Source organism: Lipotes vexillifer, unplaced genomic scaffold (assembly GCF_000442215.2).
Source record: "Lipotes vexillifer unplaced genomic scaffold, Lipotes_vexillifer_v1.1 scaffold543, whole genome shotgun sequence".
Taxonomy (NCBI): domain Eukaryota; kingdom Metazoa; phylum Chordata; class Mammalia; order Artiodactyla; family Lipotidae; genus Lipotes; species Lipotes vexillifer.
Window position 1 is genome coordinate 2,520,568 of NW_006799055.1, and position 17,937 is coordinate 2,538,504.

A 17,937-nucleotide genomic window follows, 5' to 3' on the forward strand; every position below is an offset into this window, starting at 1 on the left:
CTTCTATTTTAGAGAACTGTGTTTAGTAACATAACTGAATCCTTACAACTCAAATAAAATTATAGTTATCTGAAATTATTGACTACATTTTTAGAAATTAACTCATAGCTATAAATTTACATTGTAGAAATTCCAAGGCACTATTATTGTGTACGGAGGCACACATATTAATATCTCTAGTAATGATCATCTTAATAAGTCCAGTTTAATGATTCAAATTGGTAAGAAAAGAACACATAACCTGGTTAATGGATTCAAAAGGATCTCTCCTACTGTGGGCCCTGACTTCTGCTCGGCCTCTGACTGGTGTGCTGGAGCCAGTAAGTAAAGCCACACCCCTTGCCCAAATGTGGAGTATTTATGGTCATTCAAAAGTAAATGCTGGGAAATAAGGCTGCTTGGAATTTTTTTACTACCTGGTTTACTACCTGGTCCAACTCTGTATAAGATACATAAATAATACAGTGAGCTGATCTGAAAATCCCCAAGAGTGGTCAAGATGGTTTATTTATAGAGCAAAGAGCTGCCAAGCTGCCTGTGCTCCTATTTTAGCAAACTGTATGCAGCGACAGGGTGTGGTTTGGTTTTCCCGCATTAAACACACACACACACACACACACACACACACACACACACACACACACACACACCCCTTATTCTACTAAATAGCCTCTTGGAAGAGGAGACCCATATAACCTTCAAGGCCTTTTGTGATGCAGCCTTTTGAGCAGTTTGAAGGGAAAAAATAGTTATAAATTACATCAGTATCACTATTAAAGATAATATAACTTTTGAAGCATTATGAAGAATGGGTATTTTCAGTTTGATCCATCATCGGTGACTGAGCCATGTTCAGTTTTGAAGGAAAATCATTGCAGCTCTGTGTTCATTGCATTTGGTACAAAACACATTTAGCCGAAGTGGTAGAGTTCCTATTGCTGGTGCTATGTTTATGAAGCCTGGAGACGGTGTTTTATCTGGTCTCTGCTTTCTCTGCCTTTTGCCAGCCACCACACATTCATGAAGGAAAAAGTCTTCCAGCTGTGGGACATTCCACACCTACTTCACAAGGATACTGTGAGGCTGCATGCTTGCACACGGCTGTGGCCGGATTTCAGCCAGATAGTTTGTAAAGTCATTTGTGGTATACCTGAATATAAGAAGGAAAACTGTGAGCCTAGAGATAGGTAGCTCTTAGCTGAGTCGCCAGAAATGATGGTTTTTGACTAATGGATTCATGTCAGGCTAGTTTTTTTAGAAACTGCCTTAATTCTCCACTTGACCCTGTATTCAGTGTTTTTATTGAGGACTTGGATGGCTACCAAATGCATAGATGTTGCAGACTTGGGAGAATAGCAACTTTGTATATGACATCTATGAATTTGATGACTGAATTTTTAAAGATGCCAACAGGCCAAAATCAACAAAATTCAAGTTGTGTTCCAAACTATCAACCCTAGATTAACAGAAAGTGGGGAGGGCTTGCTTCCCGTAGATTTCACGTGAAAAAAATTTAAGGAGTTTAGGTGATCACACCTCACCCAGATCCTGTCACATAACCGATGTTCAGAGCGCTGGTTCCCCCTCACTTTCACCTCAGGCAGATTCAGAGGAGCTTCTCACTGTGATAAATACCAAGAACTGTGCTAATTCCTCTAACTAGGTAAATAACTGAAGGTGGGTATATTTTCTCAGTGATGTTACAGGTTCAAGGATCAGTCACTGTACTTATTTCAAGGTTATAAAGTTTAAGAAGTAAATGTTCTGTATTAACTTATGCTTATTTTATAAGATACATGTTACACTTGTGTGCCAAAGAATTAGAGTGGAATTGTGATTATCGGCTTTTCTTTAAAGTAAAAGTCACTCATCTAATATAAGGCTGTATACTTGAGTGTACCACTTTCCTTAAAACGCAGTTTGTTTTCTCTAGCTTAAGTGAATTTCATTTTGGAAAAGTAAATTTGTAATCCAGTAGAACTTCAGTTTCTGCTCCACTAGAACTAGTCTTTCATGAGCACTTGCCGTATCTGATGTGGTCTAGTCGTGCACTTCCTGACCCTATGAAGTGGGTGGTAAACACGTTTTACAGATGAGGAAACAAGTTCTGTAATTTGCCCGAGGTTATCCAGTTATACGGCAGAACCAAGGACCCTCTTTCAAGACTATCATTAAAGCCTGTGACCTTGGTGACTATTCTCTACTTAATGCTAGTCACTGTAAGTTAATTTTAGGAACTCTGTACATTTTTAAATGTCTTTGGAGTGCTTGTCTTTGTAAGTAATGATTGTGTATCATCTTCACAACGTCAGTTTCCTTCGGAACCCTTAGATGAACATTGCTACAAGCTGGGAAGATAAAAGATTGTCACGCTTCGGCCGTCACCCTCTTTTCCAGGTCAACCACCACAACATCAGCAGCGTGTCCCACAACCACGCCCGCGCCGTGCTGTCGCAGCCCTGCAGCACGCTGCACCTCACCGTGCTCCGGGAGAGACGCTGCGGCGGCCGCGCGCACAGCCGCCCCGTGGGCGGCTCGCCCCCGGAAGAGGTTTTCCAGGTGGTTCTTCACAAACGGGACTCTGCCGAACAGCTCGGCATCAAACTCGTCCGAAGGACTGACGAGCCGGGCGTCTTCGTCCTCGACCTGCTGGAAGGGGGGCTGGCGGCGCAGGACGGCAGGCTGAGCGGCAACGACAGGGTGCTGGCCGTCAACGGCCACGACCTGAAGCACGGGACACCCGAGCTGGCTGCCCAGATCATCCAGGTGAGCCCCCCCTCGCGCCCACTCCAGACCCTCAGCCTTCCTGCCGTCGCTCAGCCTTGGTTCTCACTAGCAGGTGACACAGGGATCAGGGGGTGCTTGAGACTTCGTTGGACAGTCAAGCACAGCTACCTACATTCTTCACAGTCTACACCAGTCTGACCTCAGCCCAGGTGACTCCCTTCTGGTGTGCACACCCGTGAACTTGTAGGCGGGCTGTTTCCGGAGGAAAGGCCCTACGGTTTCACGTGGCAGATGGCAGTGTACACACTTCACAAGGGAGAAGGTGAGACCCCCAAGGAGCTGTGGTCACCGAGGGTGTAGCTCACCTGGTCTCTTCACTCACCTCTCACCTTTACTGCACAATCCATAAAAATGAGGGGGGAAATCACTTTTTATTCAGAGCAACTTATTTCTGTAGTGCCTTTTTTTTTTTTTAAAGGAATTCAGAGCATTTCCAACACATAACATTGTCCTCACAGTATCTCTGGAGGTAGTCATGATTAGAGAAAAAACATGTTTTTACTAAGAGCATCAAAGCAGATACATTAAAAACCATCTGAGAAGATCTTTAGGCTCTGCAGCGTGCTGTGGCATTTAACGTGGCTGTCTCCTGCAGCCTTGTAGGAGGGTGAAGCAAAATGGGAGCGTTTAAGCGAGCAAAACACACACTACCACTGGAAACCAAGCATTAGTTAATATAACCGAACATTTGGAATTAAGGTCGGTTGATAGTCACGAAATAGGTGTGTGTGTGTGTGTGTGTGTGTGTGTGTGTGTGTGTATATATATACACACATACATAGAATCAAATAACAATGAGATTTTAACACTAAGAAAACCCACGTCTCACTCCCCTTTAACCTACTCCCGTTTCTCCCACTTTTTGGTTCAATATAGCCTTAAGGAAACACACACACACACACGCTCACAGCCATATTGCATTGAGAGGCGGTTCAGGTATTGGTCTTATTTCATAGACTTGAGGCTTAAAAAAATTGAATGCCTTGAAATTCCCTCAAGTCAGAGGCAGCATTCGGGGCACCAGGAGCTTTACCTGTGGATCACGCCAGCTGCTGCACCGCTGAGAACGAGTTCATCTTTCGGGGGGGGCGGAGAAGAAGAAAGTGAATCCATTTCTGGGATTTGTTAAGAGAAATAGGCAAGTCGAGTGGACTTTCTGAAGTGAGAAGTGCAATGAGTAGATGGAAAGGAAAAGAGAAATATATTGCCTGTATATATTTCAGGCAGTGTTAAAGTACACTAATTCCTAAATAGACGGTCCTTAGTTACACAGGTAGAAAACACATTTAAAATTTTTCATAATATATTTTATTTGGATTTTTATAATGCAAATAGTTGCATATTTTGTGCTGTGATTTTTCCCAGACATAGAAAACTCAAGTTGCTCAACTTCTTTTTGAAAAAAAATGGTCTTATTGAGGATTATTGCACGTCTGAAAAGGAGCACACTGAAGATAAAATACTGAAAAGAAGTTCCAATCAAATTCAGTCTAAACACCCCAAGCTATATCAGTGTTAAGTGTTTGGAGGACAGCCTTACAAACTTTTGAGTGTGTGTGTCCACAGATAGATACAAGTTTACACAATACTTACACACGTGCTTATCTGGTAAATTCTGAGTTTGCAACTTTTTCTTTGTCAAGCAGTACGTTGTGAACTTCTCACCATGCAAGTGTAGAACCCCATCATGATCTTTACTAGCTGATTCACTCAGTGTTCCCCTATTAACAGACTTTCATGGTTTGTTTTCATTTTAAGACATTTTGCTAAACTTCCCTCCAGAAAGATCAGATCATACCAATTTACACTCCCAGCACCAGAGTGTACTACTGTGACTTAAGGGTATTGTTATTTGAACATCTTGCATTTTTAAAAATCTTGAATTTAACAGAACTTTTTTTGCAGTGTTTGAAACCCTGACATATTAGATGTGCATTCTGTTTAAAGTCAGCCTAAACCCAAATGTTGGTCCATCATTTAAGTCCTAAATGCCCACTTCCATCACATGCACAGAATTTTGTCTTTCAAAAAATCTAGAAAGATCAAGGATTTGTTTCTATTAATAATAGGTTTTGCATAAGCAGGGGTTTTCCAGTAAAAGTTGAAATACTAATTAGAGTATTTGGTGGTTATGAGGTAGTAAAGCAGTAATGAAACCAATTCTGTACATGTACATTGACGACCAGTCACAGATGGAGCATCTCACCACTTCACACTGTGCAATCAAATGATGTCAAGTGTCAGAATTTTCAACATCAGGATTCTTCTTTTGTATTTACCCCTTGGGTCAAGTACCCAGACTCTGTGCTTTGGGAATCTGGCCACATGTTAAGTGTTTTTCTTTCAGTTATTTTGAGAAACTTGTTTGAAATTTAGTTGAATAAAATGCTTGAATAAGCAAATGTTTTTTAGACAGACATAAAAATTAACACCTATTCTCCAGTTTAAAAACTAAAAATAATACAGTGATGTGGGTCAATTTATCTCAATAATACTTGGGGAAAGAACTGAAAATAGTGATTTCTTAACATTACTGACTGTAATCATGGGGGAGGTCCCCACTTTCTACCACAATTCCTTGAAAGCAGGCCATCATAATTTCCCATAGGAGTAATAATGCAGCTGGGAATTGTGGTCATGACCAAGAGTCACCTTCAGAAAAATCAGGCCTGTACTTTAAAAGCAAAGATAAAATAACTTTTAAAAGTAGATGTACATCTACATTTAAAATATATAAGGATATAGATAATGGGCCTCTAAATTTAAAGTGATAGTCACAAACCTCTAATAAGATAATTAACACAGGTGTGTGTGCAATATTTATATAAATACAATCTTATACAGGATCTCTAGAATCATTCTTTCCAGAATTATTTAAGCTGATGTCCTATTTTTGACTCAAACTTATAGCAAACAGAAACAAAGCTGTGCATAGTTTCACTGATTATTACTTCCAAAATAGCCACCATGGAATTTATCTGTAAAGTCGCAGTGGATTTTAATCAGGTTTCTAATCAGTTCTTCCTCTTATATTCTTTCCTTTGCTCTCTCCCTCACAACGCCAAGGCCAACCTTGAAGGGGCAGAGAAGTATCAGAAGAAAGTTACCCTTCAGGAAATCATGGGGAAAGAACAGGGCCAGTTTGCTTTGCCTGGGTTGTTGTGGAGGCGGGCTTGGGGAGAGTCTGTCCAAGAGCCGCGCACTTGCGTCTCAGCTGCAGACGTCTTAAAACACGAGCTCACGAGGAGAGCTCCCTTCTACGACCACCACCGGGTGCCTGCAGTCCCCCCCAGGCAAGGCACTGGCTCAGTGAAGAGTGCCTGTGCTTTGTGAAATGAGAAGCATCGTTAATGACTGGCAGTCGTGTCTGTGTGTTTTCTCCAGGCTAGTGGCGAGAGGGTGAATTTAACAATTGCTAGACCAGGGAAACCCCAGCCTGGAAACGCTGTTCGAGAAGCAGGAACTCAGAGCAGCCAGCACCACGCACAGCCGCTGCCTTACAACAGACCCAGCTCACATAAGGTAAGGTGCCTTGTTTGTGGTTCTTAAGTCATCCACGCTCAAAGGATGATCGTTACAAGCTGGTAAGATTTATGAGGGCTGTTAACTCTTTTGGAGAAAGTGCACTAGGTGTGTGGGATGCGCAGTGTGTCTTGCTGCCTTGGAGAGTGACTGCATTGTCTCAGTCCCTCAACCAGTAGAGTTTCTTGGTGGGGAAGGACCCTCTGCCAGGTGACTGATGCGAAATGTTTGACTAGTTCTGCTTGAAAGTGGGGTTTATCTTGGCTTACTCATTTAAATGTGACAGTTGGTTATGTAATTGAAAAAGCATAGTGAAGGCAATGATTGACAGCCTCTACTTAGCAACTGGATAGCTTGCCTACAACAGAATTAGAGATATGTGCATATTAAACATATAACTCAAACTTCAATAGCTACATGTATAGCATATTTTTTGTTATATGAATAGTATAGGAAGACCACCCTAAATATTTTTAAATTCCTGTATGTTGAGGATTTTCCCTGCTTCTTCAGTATTTTACCGGTTTTAAAATATATACCAAGGTCATTTACCTGTGCTGAGAATCTTGATACTGTCTCACTTTAGTTGCAGAAATTTAAAAAGGGTGGTAGTTCATTCTTTTTTTTTTTTTTTTTTTTGGTAGTTCATTCTTGATATTGTTTCCTTCATTTGAACTCACTTTCTGGTAGGCTGGGGTTTCTTTGTTTTTTTGTTGCCTTTTTTTTTTCGGCTGAGCATGTGGGATCAAACCCGTGCCCCCTGCAGTGGAAGCACGGAGTCTTAACCACTGGACCACCATGGACGTCCCAGGCTGGGATTTTTAAAATGATGTTTACTCAACTGTGAAAATATAAGCTCAATATGAACTTCCAAAGTCATTCTCTTTAAGTAAAATTATAAATTACTAAACAAAAACATCTGTTGGTCTGCTTAAAACCACAGGAAGGAAGTTCCGTGTGTGCTAAAATGACTTCTTAATGTAAGTACAGCATTTGAGAGAGTACTTACCTTTGGAATGTCACAGGTACCCTAAGAAAGCATCCCTTAAAGGCACAAGTACTTTTGGCCCATCAGGTTTATCTGGTTTTCTAAGCTCAAGTACAGACTTGTCACTGGTCTTTGGTTTAGTTAATACTTTTAAGAAAATGTAACCACAGACTTGTTCTCATTTCTGAACTGAAACAAAGTATGAAGGAAACCTATAATATTGCCTTCATGATGACGACTATGAAAAAGGAGTTATTGTTTTGGAGTTTTGAATAGTTTCATATGGCTTGTCCTTACTTTATGCATTACATATATATTCCTAAAAGTACAATATAAGGCAAAAATTGATTATTGAACCTTTTATGTCACTGAATTTTACAGTAATTTGAGATACGAGTGTCTATGACATGATTTTTAAGACAATTTTTAAAACTGTACTTAATCATTCCAACATTCATATAGAGAACTCTTGGGGAACATATTTTTCTCTCAACTCTGCTGCTCTTATTGTCTTTAATTTTCTGTGACAACGTTTTAAATAGTAATGCTGAATTTATTCTTATTCTGTGTACTCTGCAACTCTTATTGGTTAGAACAGCCACATGAAATGTACTTTTAAGTGTTAGCTATTTGCTACTAATATACTGCATTTGTTGTATAAAATCCTGATTTAGAAAAATAAGGGTCTCCTAGGGAAAATAAACACAGATTCACCAGAAAACGTGTTCAGATGATTATAATCATCATTAAAAATTACAGTATACATTAGCCTGCTACTAGGCCTCTTCAGTAGCTGCTTAGATAAACATTTGTATGATTTAGAACTTCCCTTGAAGTATTCTGAGTATAATCTTTGAAGTTTGGTTTGGTTCCTGAGGGAAAAAAAAAATGTATATATATCTGAGCCATCTAGAGGAATAAAACAACCACCTTTAATTGATTAAATACCTGCAAGCCAAAATTGCTTATAAATACACTCAAGACTGAGTTTACATGAGTTGTCTTCATAATAAAGTGGGTTTTGCCCAATTTTGAAGGATACTAAGATAGATTTCATACCTTTAAACAGGAGACTGCCTTACGACATTTCCAAGTTTTCTACTAGGTCATAACATTTTCTAGGAACACTAGGCTGTTATTGCAGGTAGTTCCCTTAATAACATTTCAAGGGTACATGGATTCCAGGACCAGAGCAAGGGAGATGGGCCTGCAATTCCAGGGCCTGATTCACAGATTTGTCAACACTTTCAAATAATGCCACTAAACGAATGTTATAATTCCGTAAATGTAACTCATATTTGTATTGTTGATATTGTTAATAGTGTTATTACCTTCATTTTCTCAGAGCTGATAAATGTTGGAAACCTTTTGAGACATTAGCTTCCACTGTTAAACTTAACAGGACAGTAATCATGTGGTGTGGGTACATATAAACAAACAATATGTATACATATTATGTGCACATATGCAAAGCATATGTTTATATATTTGCATCTGCTCAAATCCCTATGCAGGGACTTACAGTTGTATGATTTGGGGCAAGTTACATGACCTCTCTCAGTTATTTCCTCATCCATAAAATGGGGCCAATAATAGTACTTACTTTTCAGGACCACTGAAGATTAATGAAATGACGCATGTAAAGCTGTGAGCTTTTTGCACATAGTTAAGCCTTCGATAAATGTTATTTTAATACTCGTATTGCATATGTACACCTTGATTTTGTTGAATTCTAATTCAGAAAAGTGGTATTTTAGATTCTCCTTTTCTTCCAGGAGTATCTCAGTAATAGGTAACAGTAACATATGTCAGTAAAAATAGCTTTTCCCTGAGAATATAGTTTGTTGGGGATTTATTTCCCTGTTATTAACTTCAAAAATTCAATTATTTCATATCCTTTTAGCTTTTCACAAATTCTGAAGGTAGGTTTGCACCTGCTTCATGATTGAGTGCTCTGATAGCGCTTGTTAGTCAGAATCAGAAGGTATTAGCTCTAGCTTTTTTCTGACAGTAAAATCCACACTTTTATACTATGTCAACTTTTCTCTCAAAGAATACAGGAGAAAAATGGAAGTAAAATTAATTGGCTTCTCTTCAGAATCTTAAAATTCAAATGCATTATTTACTTTTGCTGAAGGTAATTATACAAATGATATGCTTATGTTACTTTGACTTCCCCTATGTCAATAGTCCTGAGTTTTTCAGTTCCATATATAGTCCTGTGAAAATACAGTAGTCCAGAGTTTGCCATTGTGATCCACAGGGCTCATGTGCCTCTGAAGAACTGTGTATTGCTTTCAGTTCTATAGTGATTTTTTTTTTAATGACTTTATAATTGCCACGTTATGTTTTTACTCTAGCTGTCATTACTTCAACTATATATATTATTCATTATCCAATAAATTTTTCCTCTCATGTTCAGGATCTTGCCCAGTGTGTTACATGCCAAGAAAAACACATTACTGTAAAGAAGGAACCGCACGAGTCCCTTGGAATGACAGTAGCTGGGGGCCGAGGAAGTAAAAGTGGGGAACTGCCCATCTTTGTGACCAGTGTGCCACCTCATGGCTGCCTTGCACGTGATGGCAGAATCAAGAGAGGTAAGCTAGGATCTTGTACAGTTTCACCACATCTCCCAAAGTCAACGCACATTTTTAAAAATAATGTCTGCAAAGTTTCCTATTCAACATGGCTTTTTAAAATCCTTTAAAATGTCCTGTACGTAATGGAAGCATAAAGCCTCTCTATAAGGTTAGAAAAATGCCTAAAGTAAAGGGAAATTGCTGAAGCTTAATAATCTTTCTAACAGTTACTCTGACTGTTGGATTATTTTATGTTGGAAAAGACCCTCTAAGAGATTTGTGCTTCCAGCATTATGGTTGACCAGATACTTTGAAGGATCATCTCACTGAAATACACTTGTTGCCTATTAAAAAGGTGTCTGGGTCGGAGGAGGATCACAGAAGAGGTGGAACAGAGACAAACTTAATAAAAATGAGTGGTTTTTAGGGATTAATTCATTCACAATTTCACAACCCCCATTGGTTGATACTATATAATTTGTATGGGTGGGGGTGGTAGTGGTAACAATAGCATTCTCCATACACGTGGTTCATATGGAAAAGTGAGTCTTGAAAGCTATTTCTCCAAAAATGAAGTCATACACAAAAATTAACTGATCCAAGACCTAAATGTAAGAGCTAAAACTTTTAGAAGAAAATCAAGTGTAAACCCTCATGGCCTTGGATTATGCAACAGATTAATCAATGTTTACCGTAGATATGACACCAAAAACACAAGCAAATAAGACATAAAAACAATAGAAACAATCAATGAAACTAAAAGCTGGTTCTTTGAAAAGATGAACAAAATTGATAAACCTTTAGCCAGACTCAAGAAAAAAAGGGAGAGGGCCTAAATCAATAAAATTAGAAATGAAAAAAGGAGAAGCCACAACCAACACAACAGAAATATAAAGGACCGTAGAGACTACTACAAGCAACTCTATGGCAATAAGGGACAACCTAGAAGAAATGGACAAATTCTTAGGAAAGGTGCAATCTCCCAAGACTGAACCAGGAAGATATAAAAAATATGAACAGACCAATTACAAGTACTGAAACTGTATCTGTCATTTAAAAACTCCCAATAAACAGAAGTCCAGGACCAGATGCCTTCATAGGAGCATTCTATCAAACATTTAGACAAGAGTTAACACCTGTCCTTCCAAAACTATTACAAAAAATTGCAGAAGGAGGAGCACTTCCAAACTCATTCTATGAAGCCACCATCACCCTGATACCAAAATCAGACAAAGATACCACAAAAAAGGAAAATTACAGGCCAATATCACTGATGAACATAGACTCAAAAATCCTCAACAAAATACTAGCAAACTGAATCCAACAGTACATTAAAAGGATCATACACCATGATCAAGTGGGATTTATCCCAGGGGTGGAAGGATTTTTCAGTGTCCACAAATCAATCAGTGTGATACACCACATTAACAAATTGAAGGATAAAAATCATATGATCATCTCAATAGGTGCAGAAAAGCTTTTGACAGAATTCAACATCCATTTATGATAAAAACTCTCCAGAAAGTGGGCACGGAGGGAAACTACCTCAACATCATAAAGGCCATATATGACAAACCCACAGCTAACATCATACTCAATGGTGAAAAGCTGACAGCATTTCCTCTAAGATCAGGAACAAGACAAGGATGTCCACTCTCGCCACTTTTACTCAACATAATTTTGAAAGTCCTAGCCACAGCAATCAAGAGGAGAAAAGGAAATAAAAGGAATCCAAATTGGAAAAGTGAAACTGTCATTGTTTGCAGATGACATGACACTATATACAGAAAATCCTAAACGTGCTACCAGAAAACTACTACATACAGCTCACCAGTGAATTCGATAAAGTAGCAGCATACAAAATTAATACACAGAAATCTGTTGCATTTCTATACACTAACAATAAAAGATCAAAAAGAGGAATTAAGGAAACAATCCCAATTACCACTGCATCAAAAAGAATAAAAATACCCAAGAATAACCTACCTAAGGAGGCAAAAGACCTGTACTCTGAAAAATAAGACACTGATGAAAGAAATCAAGGATGAGACGATGGAAAGATATACCACGTTCTTGGATCAGAAGAATACTGTCAAAATGAGTGTACTACCCAAGGCAATCAACAGATTCAGTGCAGTTCCTATCAGATTACCAATGGCAGTTTTCACAAGAACAGTAAATTTTTGAAATTTGTATGAAAACACAAAATGCCCCGAATAGCTTAAAGCAATCTTGAGAAAGAAAAATGGAGCCGGAGGAAACAGGCTCCCTGACCTCAAACTATATACTACAATGCTACAGTAATCAAAACAGTGTGGTACTGGCACAAAAACAGAAATATAGATCAACGGAACAGGATAGCCCAGAAATAAATACATGCACTTATGGTCTATTCATCTACAGATGGCTAAAAGGCATGTGAAAAGATGCTCAACATCACTAATTACTAGAGAAATGTAATCAAAACTACAATGAGGTATCACCTCACACCAGTCAGAATGCCCATCATCAAAAAGTCTACAAATAATAAATGCTGGAGAGGGTGTGGAGAAAAAGGAACCCTCCCTACAGTGTTGGTGGGAATGTAAATTGGTACAACCACTATGGAGAGCAGTATGGAGATTCCTTTGAAAACTAAAAATGGAGCTACCATATGATCCTGCAATCCCATTCCTGGGCATGTATTTGGAGAACATCATGATTCGAAAAGATATGTGCACCCCAATATTCATATCAGCACTATTTACAATAGCCAACACATGGAAGCAACCTAAGTGTCCATCAACAGATGAATGGATAAAGAAGATGTGGTACATATTACAATGGAATATTACTCAGCCATTAAAAAGACGAAATAGTGCCAGTTGTAGCAACGTGGATGGACCTAGAGATTATCATACTAAGTCAGACAGAGAAAGGCAAATATCATATGATATCAACTTATATATGGAACCTAAAAAAAAAAAACAAATCAACTTATTTACAAAACAGAAACAGACTCACAGACTCTGAAAACAAACTTATAGTTACTGAAGGGGAAACGTGGTGGGGAGGGATAAATTAGGAGTTTGAGATTACAGAACCCTTATAACTCAATAATAAAAGACAAATAACCCAATTTAAAAATGGGCAACTGATCTGAATAGACATTCCTCCCAAGAAAATACACAAATGGCCAATAATCACTTGAAAAGATACTCAGTGACATTAGTTATTGGGAAATGCAAATTCATCGCTAGGATGAATATAGAAAAAAAAAGAATAACATTTGGCAAGGATGTAAAGAAATCGAAACTCATATATTTGCCAGACAGAATGTAAAACGGTACAACTGTTTTGTAAAACAGTTTAGCAGTTCTTCAAAAAGTTAAACAGTTGTCATATGACCCAGCAGTTCCATTCCGAGAGAAATGAAAACACGTTCACACAAAAACTTGTACGTGAAGGTTTATAGCAGTATTTTCCATAATAGCCAAAAAGTAAAAACATCCCAAATGTCCATTTACTGGTGAATGGATGAAGAGACTGTGATTTATCCATACAATGGAATATTATTTGGCCATAAAAAGGAATGAAATATTGACACATTGTACAATATAAATGAATCTTGGAAACATGCTAAGTAAAAAGCCAGTCACAAAAGACCACATGATTCCATTTATATGAAATATCCAGAAAAGGCAGATCTATAGAGATGGAAAGTAGATTAGTAGTTGCTTAGGACTCAGGGAAGGGAACTGATTACTAATGGGTACAGGGTTTTGGGGTTGGTGATAAAAATTTTCTAAAAATGACATGATGGTTGTACAACTCTGTGACTATAAAACCATAAAATTACAGACTTTAATTGAATGGTGTATGAATTATATCTTTAGAAGGCTTTTTTAAAGTTATTTGTTCTATTGTGGAATTTGAGGTAATTTTATTTCCTTCTTGTTATTTTATGTTTTTGAAGTTTTCTACAAAGAGAATGTTTTGCTTTAATAATCTGAAAAATGATGAATTGGGGGAGCAGGATTTTCTGCAGGCTTTCTTAGTACAAACGTTTGTGCTTCCTATAAAACTAATCCTTTCCTTCCTAACCTTTTATATGAGCCTCATTGCTCTTTTTTATTATATTACTTGGCAGAGCAACAAAGACTACTTTTCTTCTTCAAGCAGGACATGTTCAAATCACAAGTTTCATTTCTTTGTGTAGGCCCAAGGGTAGCTTCTCTGCATACTGAGATGATTGCACTGAGTGAACTATGTAGGGCTGTCTAGAGTATAAAACCATATCAATATAAAGTAGAATATATTAAAAATTCCCTTCTAAGAGCAAAAGATCAAATCACTTTCTAATTGGAAGGAAGGATAAGAAGAGAAATGAAGGTGCCCAGGGCCCATCCACAGCTATACCAGGGCTGATGATGTGGACCCCAACTGAATTCCAGAGCCTTGAGCCAAACCTTTTCCTATATATTATTACATTATTTAAAATTTTTGGATGGTTTTGGAGTGTTGTCCATGAATTGGATTTTTCCTCAGTATTCTAAGAATTATAAAGAGAAAAATGGTCTTTTCCCTTATGTCATCTGAGTCTTTGGAACTAACCTTTGTTAATTAGTTTACAGATAACAGGATTTACAGGGAAGTAATCACTTGGTGGCTCATTTTTCTTGCTCCCTTATTTGAACAGGTGACATCTTGTTGAATATCAATGGCATCGATTTGACCAGTTTAAGTCACAGTGAGGCTGTGGCTATGCTGAAGGCCAGCGCCACGTCGCCCACGGTGGCCCTGAAAGCACTGGAGGTGCAGGTTGTGGAGGAGGCCGCCCACGGCCCAGATGAGCAGCCCAGCACTGTCAGCGAGAATGAGTATGATGCCAGCTGGTCCCCGTCATGGGTCATGTGGCTTGGGCTGCCCAGGTACTGCAGCTTTTCTGTTGTTTTATGGAAAATCACAATTGCAACCTTCATCAGGGTATAGCACAGCAAATTAAGAACGAAGCTGAACAGACTTACCTCTGTTTATAAAAATAAATAAAGCTATTCTGTTCATTCCTACAAAAGGCTCCCCAGTGGGCCAGCTATGAGATTGGGTGGTCAGTCTCTTGCTTAGAACAGCTTTACCAACATTCACTCTGATACATGCTTAGACTTATGTGCATTTTTTCACCGGAAAAAATAGGTCAAAGTGTGGGGCCTTTCCCTATCCCAGAAGTATTTCTAAAAGCCCTACTCTTCCTACAAAGGAGTATAAAACTGAGTTTTTATTGGACATAAGAGTCTTTAGGCCAGACCCTTGGTGTTCAAGCGTTACTGCTCTTGACCCCCTTTAGGAGGAGGTCACAGCTCATGGCCGGCCCACCAAACAGGACATTCTGTAGTTGGTCGGTGTCTGGTCGTGAGACATTTTGGAACATTTGGTATTGAGGTAGAGAGGATGTGAATTACCATCTTCATTTGTTTCCAACTCAGTTTAGATTCTTATTGTACAGAAGAATCCTGAAACTGAAATGTGATGAAACATTTTGACTTTTGAACTGGTATGAAAATGACTGATTCTTTAAAATAAGCAATAAGAATATGCCCGTTTCTGAGCCATCTAGCTTCATGTGGAATAAATTTATAATAATTAGCATTTATACAGTGCTATATGGTTTATAAAGTACTTTCACATGAAGAATAACACAAAAAGCAAGGATATTATTGGATTCCATTTATTAATTTAACTTGCTGACTTGTCCTCTCAGTTAAAAGAAGAAGGAGAAAAAAAAGTAAGAGGGCATGAAACTAATAGAATAACTGTTTCAGGGAACTCTAGGGCCCCTGTGGAGAGAGATTTTTCATGACAGAGATGATTAACTGCTTCACGTTTATTCCGTGCACCAAAACTGATTTTTTCCCCCATTAAAAAGTCAACATAGATTCAAATGGTTCCTCTTCAGCTCCTGCAGACATGCCATCTAAGTTGTGAGGTGTCAGCTGTCAGAAGGAACCTAACTGATCTTATTAACACTCAGCCCAGAACTTTGTGTGTGAAGTGGTACCCTCATGCTGAGCAGTTCTGCCCAAGTGCCCAGCTCTGCTGCTGCACAGGCCGAGACCAACGGCGTCCTGGAGAAACCCCCATGCTTCTTGTAGCTTTCCTTATTTGTTATTCCAGGCTAGTTTTGGGGTCAGTACCTCTTCCTTTGTTCAGAGCATTTTCTGATGTGCCAGGAAGAATAACAAAGATTTTAGATGAGAAATGCACAGGATAGTACAAGGCAATCTACAGAGTCGATGCAATCCCTATCAAATTACCAATGGCATTTTTCACAGAACTAAAACAAAAAATTAAAAAATTTGTATGGAAACACAAAAGACCCCAAATAGCCAAAGCAATCCTGAGAAGGAGAAATGGATAAGTGATCAAGATGGCAAAGTACTAGCACGTGAAGCTCACCTTCTCCCACAAATACATCTACATGTGGAACAATTCTCACAGAGTATCTACTGAATGCTGGCAGAAGACCTCAGACTGCTGAAAGGGCAAGAAAATCTTCACATAACCAGGTAGGACAAAAGAAAGAGAAAAAGAAAGTGAGACAGGAATCAGGACAGGACCTGTGCCCCTGGGAGGGAGCTGTGAAAGAGGAAAGGTTCCTGCACCCTGGGAGGCCCCCTCACCAGTGGGAAGATTAGCCAGGACAGAAGGGGAGCTTCAGAACCTCAGAGGAGAACGCAGCAGCTGGTTTTATGGCAGCCAGAGCAGTGGGAAGACTGCACAGATGGTCAGTGCCACCACCCTGCACTCCCCAGCCTGAGACACATGTCTGCCGGTGCAGGTGGGTGCTGGAACTTGGCCTTTGGAGATCAGACCTGGGGAGAGGACTGGGGTTGGCTGCGCAGAAACAGCCGCGGTGAGTGGGGGGCTGAAATCTACTGCGACTGCACCTGAGAGTGTACATGGAGGAAGCCCGGGCCACCTTAGAGGCCAGGCACCATTGTTTGGGGGATGCACAAGGGGAGGGGCAGGACCTTCCACTGTAGCCTTTTTCCCCGTGTGTGCGCTCAGAGGTCAGGACACTGCCTGCACGGGCTCCAGGAGCAGTAGCAAGCCACCTCCTGCCCAGACGCCAGGAGCAGTCACAAGCCACTACCACCTCCCTCCTGGATTACAGGAGTGGTCGTGAGCTCCCTCCGCTCCCATCATGTGCTCCAGGGGTGAGCCTGAGCTGCCACCGCCACCCAGAATCCCAGGACCAGGCATCAGCACACTCCCTATCGAGGGGATAATGACCAGCACATGCTGAGGAAATAGGCAACATGCATCCATACTAAAAACAACCCTCGCACCAAATATATTAAACCCATACATGCTACACAGCAACGCCCCTAAATATAAATAGCCCTCCAAGACCACAGAGTAAGAGAGATATAACTAAATATAAGAAATACAATATAAGTAAGTAAAATGAAGAAGCAGAGGAACCACTCCCAATTAAATGACCAAGAGAATTCCCCAGAAAGAACAAACAATGAAACAGACCTCTTCAGTATTTTCATTATCTCCTTGTTGAAATGGGTGTCTATTAGACTGAAGGAATTAAGAAAGGCTGTGGACAGAAATGCAGAGTACTGTAAAAATGAGCTAGAAACTATAAAGAGGAACCAAGAAAAATAAGAAAACTCATTTGCAGAGATGAAAGCTGAGCTAAAGGCAATGAACAACAGAATGAATAAGGCAGAAAAACGAATAAGTGACCTGGAAGGTAGAATAATGAAAATCACCCAATCAGGACAGCAGACAGAAAACCAAACGAAAAATAATGAAAGCAATATAAGAGACGTATGGGATAAAGTGGGCCAATCTACTTATAATAGGAATTCCAGAAGGGGAAGAAACGGAAAAGGGGACCGTAATGTATTTGAAAAAATTGTGGCTGAAAACTTCCCAAACCTAAAGAAGGAAACAGATATCCAGGTACAGGATAAACAAGATAAACCCAAACAGACCTATACCAAGACATATTATAATAAAAATGGCAAAAGTTAAGATTCTAAAGGCAGCAAGAGAAAAAGAGTTAAT

The 17,937-nt window shown here is 39.4% G+C and overlaps 1 protein-coding gene across 1 annotated transcript in view; it reads left to right on the plus strand.

Annotated features, from left to right (window-relative positions):
- LNX2 (ligand of numb-protein X 2) overlaps positions 1-17,937 on the plus strand; it is a 43,240-nt gene that overhangs the window by 16,297 nt on the left and 9,006 nt on the right. Inside the window, exons 4-7 of the mRNA XM_007471446.1 lie at positions 2,398-2,766; positions 6,172-6,309; positions 9,720-9,897; positions 14,558-14,789. Of these exons, the coding sequence (XP_007471508.1) occupies positions 2,398-2,766; positions 6,172-6,309; positions 9,720-9,897; positions 14,558-14,789 (917 nt within the window). The remainder of the gene's footprint in view (positions 1-2,397; positions 2,767-6,171; positions 6,310-9,719; positions 9,898-14,557; positions 14,790-17,937) is intronic.